Consider the following 5,139-nt stretch of genomic DNA (forward strand, 5'->3'; position numbering starts at 1 on the left):
GTGTGTTCATAGGGTGAGTCCCATATGCACACCCCACCATACACATGTACCCACACTCCCCCTCGCGCACCCCACCATACACATGTACCCACAATCACCTCTTGTACACTACACAAATGCATGTAAACCAGGACAAAAATATTTTTTGAAATTAAATTAATGAATGTTGTAGATGTTTGCTTTTTAGAATATAATCTGGTATTTTTCTGGTTCTGAGATGGCAAAACCCGTTGCTGAAAGGAGTACTTCTGGGGGGCAAGGGGAGGGACTTCTGGTGGCAAAGGTCAGCAGCTAGGGGGTGGGACTTCTAGTCACAAGATGGTGACCAGGGGGTGGAGCTACCCATGCAGACCTCGACAGCTTGCCAAAACTTGGTAAGTGGTCCTTCACCTGAAATAATAATTGTGCACCCCTGACCTGTAGGATGAAGGAAACATTCCCTACCAAGCTCAAAGTAGGGATGGTAGCAAATAATTGTTACTTTACTAGCACACTTTTTCTTTTTTAATGTAAGGTATCCCAGAAGAATAGTAACTTACTGTTTACTCTTCCTTGTCCATAAGAAAGGGAGATGCATATCAGGTTTTGATTTCTGGGTTCTGACTTGGAAATATGGCTTCAGAATTTGATGTGACATCCCCTATTTTTAAAATGCATTTTTCTGGGGGCTGGGCAAATGGAAGTCTACTGAGTGATGAGCAACCTTCAGTCCCCATTTCAGTCAATGCTCATAAGCTGGCAAGAGGTGCACAGCCAAAATCAAGACCAATGAATACTCTCACCTACGACATATGGTTTTGCTGTGTCGTTTGCTGCTGTTGCTGCTGCTGCTGTTGAATTAGCAACTGCTGTTGCTGCCGGCGTCGTGCTGTCCTCAGTTTTTCAAAGCGAGCTTCCATCTCTTCCAGCACTTTGGGTGTGTAGCGTACCACTAGCTTTACACTATCCTTAGCAGCTTTCAAAAGCTCCACTGCCTTTTCATGGTGCTCTCCTTCCACACTCTGAAAGCCAGAAGGGAAGAATTAGTTGTCGAGATACTGACTCTTCTTACACTTGCTGCCATAGAAACTGTCAGATGTTTAAGCTATTTCCCCTTTTTTCAAGTTGTCATTAGCAAGAGAAAATAATGCAAATAATATTTATACAACTTTGGGAGCTCATGTGTCTTTGCAGTTTAAATATGGCCCCATTTTGCTTATCAGTAGCATTTCCAATGTAAAAATGAGCTAAATTCTGATATATACAGAAACAGGGAGGGAACTTTGTAAATGCTCTCAATGCCTACATACACATGAGTGTGGACACTTAATTCCACAGAACAACTAGCAGTGGGACACCCTGTGCTGCTGATAGTTGTCCCCCTGTGCCACACACCCTCTGACACATGGCAGGTTACCTGGGTGGGGTAGCAGAGGTTGGGGCCAGTGTTGGGCTGGCCCCAGCAGCCTTACCTGGCTCCAGCAGTGGTGATCCTGCTGCTCGGAGCCTAGACGGCAGCTGGAATGTGGTTCTGGCTGGCCAGGCTCTGGTTTTGAGCGGTGGACACTGCCCCTGTGTATGCTGCTCCACTTGTGTGTGTGTGTCTGTGTGTGTGTGTGTTCTTTTGACCCTTGGATATCCAGCTGTCAAATCCTCCCTACCCCCTGTGCTGCTCCCCTGCAGCATGGAGAACAGCCAAATGTGTGGTATGTGGCACACAGATGCGGTGCCACATACTGCATAGCCACACTTATCTGGAAGTGGCCAATGGTTTTAATTCATAAAAAGAAAATGCAAGAACTACTGATTTCAAGAAAAGGTGATAAAAGCTATTATATAAACAACTCTGAATTTTGCTATCTGATAAGGAAAAAAAAGGAATATGATGAGTCTGAGTATGTATGTTTAATACAGATAAGAGGGGGCCTGGGAATGGCTCAGTAGCCTTTCATTTCTAAGGCCGTAATCATGCAGGAGTTCTATACAGGACTTTAGAATTTAACTTGAAGTATGTGAGCACACCCACAAAAATTCAGAAGCTATGCATGTATTTAGAATTTAAAAGTACAGCTTCATACTTAAGGATTTTACTTAACTGGAGTTAGGCTGGCTAGTACACGTCTTCAATTAATCATTAGCTAGTCGCCTTTGCAAGATGAACTTTTTTCTCTATCTAGCTAGTAATATATATTGAAAGTGGTATCAAACTACTCCTATGAAAGTAAAACGTAGAGGCCAAGGATAAAGTAACAGAACAGGGCCTTGGTTTCCAGAATCATGTTGTTGTGTTTTGTTTTGTTTTTCCTTCTGCAAGTAGTTATACTGAAGCCAAGTCTTACTGTACTCATATGAGGATAAGTTTATACATATATTCAAGTCTTTTCAGGATCAGAAATTGATTATTTCCCCCTTGTACAGGATAGAATGGTTTGAATGCTTCCACCTAGGAACTGATGCACAGTAACAGGGCACACAGCTCTGTGGTAACATACATATACATGACAACTTAAAAATAATCCCTGCCTACATAAGCATTTAAATTAATGCCTAACAGAGGTCAGAAAGATAAAGTTAAACAAAGGAAATAACCCTGGAGAGTGGGAGAAGACCCAAAGGCTAGAGGCAAAAATTACACATAAATTGGTATAAGCGTTTGGAAACTGGTTCAAAACTGTAACATAACAGAAGTTCAGTGCACATAAACCACTTTCAAAATGGCTGAACCTGGTTTAAGATAAACCTGGATAGATGTAGTATCAGACTTAACTGATTTTAGGTTAAATTGGTTTACTAAACTTCTGTCCCAGATCCCCTCCAGATTTAAGTTAACTCACAGTCCCTCAGCATCCCAGGATGCTTTGTACCTCCCCTGTAAATCCTCCCTTGCATAGCAGGCTGGATAGCTGTGGCCCAAGATGTCTGCTCCAGCTGAGCAGGGAGGTATGCTCCAGTGCCCCCCAGCCTCTGGCCAGGCTTGTGCTTGCTACATTTCTGGAATCAAAAGTTAAAGTCTGTTCACTTGCTTATTGGTTCAATCTACGCAGCTTAGACTAACCTACAAAGCTTAGACTAACCTACAAATTTTACTGAGACTTAATATGGTTGCACATAGCTAGTACTATATTTGCAGAAGAGTACAAAGAGAGAAATAAAGCAAAGAGGAGAAAAATTAGTACTTAATCAGGGCTCTGAAGTCTTTGAGGAACAAACTCTGTCAGATCTCAAATGCCCTCTCTCTGAAGAACAATTTCTATTAAGTGGTGTCTACTGTGAAATTATTTCTATGCTTATGCTGTTTGAGAATAGGAGACCTCTGGAAGGGAGAGGCAATTTGGCTGAAAAAAGGGATATTTAATTTCTTCCAGTAAATTGCTTGACTGGAGTGCATTTTAGGAGTGCAAATTGTTCCACACCTTAGGAGGAAAGGTAACATTCTCTAATGGTAGATGATTCCCCACATGTGTTCCAGCAAACAAAGGTATCTCTGTGCAAAAATTAACAGCTGAGACTTTCATGTAAATTGTAGCTCTTTTTCTTTTATTAAATATTTTTTCCACAAAAAGAGAAACCAAAGCTTTGCTAGATATGACACATTGAAGCTTTTATAAATATCATGCTATATAAAAAGAAACTATACTCATACAATTCAAACTTTCAGAGAAAGGCAGCAGTACTCAAGATAGCTGAAGTCCAAATTATATTAAAAGAAATTGGCATCCTTTTAGGAATTGTCAGGCATTAAAAAGAAAATTCTGTCTATTTTTGTCACTTATAATATAGTGTGAATACCAGGTGTAAGATAACAATAAATATCAATTCTTTTTGCTGTGGCACACTGAGCTAGAAATTACAAAGCAAAAGCTGCTAAAAGCAAAAGGATGATATTATTTTAACAGCAATGAACTGCATAATACAATCAATCCTAATACCTCTTCTTCATCTTCAAACCTCTCATGATCACATGGTCTCATGTCTCATGATCTTCAGCATATTTGAAAAACATGGTCTTACAGCATAAGTGTTTAATTTAACTGATGGGGTTTAAAATGTATCTGCAGAAATGTGAGCATGCTCCACAAAATATATTTCAAAATAGAGAAGGAGGATTAACAGTTCAGATACTGAAATGAATACGCAAACCATTATGGGGTTAGTAAACAGAATGAGAGAGAGCCTTGAATTACTAAATACCCATTTTTATTTGCTCCTATATGGTATTCACTACACATCTTTGATACCATTCCCAGAGGAAGACATTCCACATCCAATTGTTGTGTGATAGAGATCATTCATTAGGAATTGATTATCATCAGAAATGTACTGGATTTTCAGAACTAAACATGCACTATTTTGTGTTTAAACACACACAGCTGCAGCAGAGAAGATAAAAGTATAAATCCTTGAAAAGTATTAGAGCATGGTTTTGTGCAAGAACTAGCTCTTATTTGTTGGTTCTGATACATACAATAGTTCAAATGGAAAACAGTAGGTGAACAGAGTATTTGAAAACTTCTAAATAAAATATTTCAGATACAAACTAGAAGTCAGCTTAACTTTTTAAACCACAAAACATGCATTTTTTATAAAGCATCAGCAGAGAACATATGCAGTACTTACTGACACTAGCTATTAAATAAGTCATTAATATGTGACATGACCATATCAATCTCTATGGAGTGACTGCTAATTTTGAAACTAGGCATATGCTGTTTTCCATCATTCTGTATATTACTTTATTTCTAATGTATTAGGCCAATATGAACTGGCATTAGTACTGGGCATTCACAGCAACTGAACCATCTGTATTTACAGGACTTGGAGTTTATTTTTTGCTATGCTATGGTGCAGTTTATAAGAGCCTTGTCCCATAGTAATATTGGGTGATGCCTGGAGCTCTTAACATCTGGACTGTCAGTACATTAACACCTGAAACTAGTTTTAAGCACTCGTTAGGCTCTTCAAAGTTAGCCACTGCTTTCTGAGCAGACTCAGTCCAGAGAAGAGCAGCAACCTGGCAGGAGGGGCTGGGCAACCACATTAACCCTTTCCCTGCCTGCTTCCCCAGGACAGACAGTGTGGGCAGCCACAAGTAAGCATGGGAAAGGATAGGGAGGGATCCTGAGGGACACGTGGGGAACTCTGGAAGATGGGGGGGGGGGG

General features: G+C 40.1%; 1 protein-coding gene across 1 annotated transcript in view; it reads right to left on the minus strand.

Annotated features, from left to right (window-relative positions):
- LIN7A (lin-7 homolog A, crumbs cell polarity complex component) overlaps positions 1-5,139 on the minus strand; it is a 51,728-nt gene that overhangs the window by 8,321 nt on the left and 38,268 nt on the right. The window contains exon 4 of the mRNA XM_019514796.1: positions 783-1,001. Within this exon, the coding sequence (XP_019370341.1) occupies positions 783-1,001 (219 nt within the window). The remainder of the gene's footprint in view (positions 1-782; positions 1,002-5,139) is intronic.

Source organism: Gavialis gangeticus, unplaced genomic scaffold (genome assembly GCF_001723915.1).
Source record: "Gavialis gangeticus isolate Ggan-Ray unplaced genomic scaffold, GavGan_comp1, whole genome shotgun sequence".
NCBI lineage: Eukaryota > Metazoa > Chordata > Crocodylia > Gavialidae > Gavialis > Gavialis gangeticus.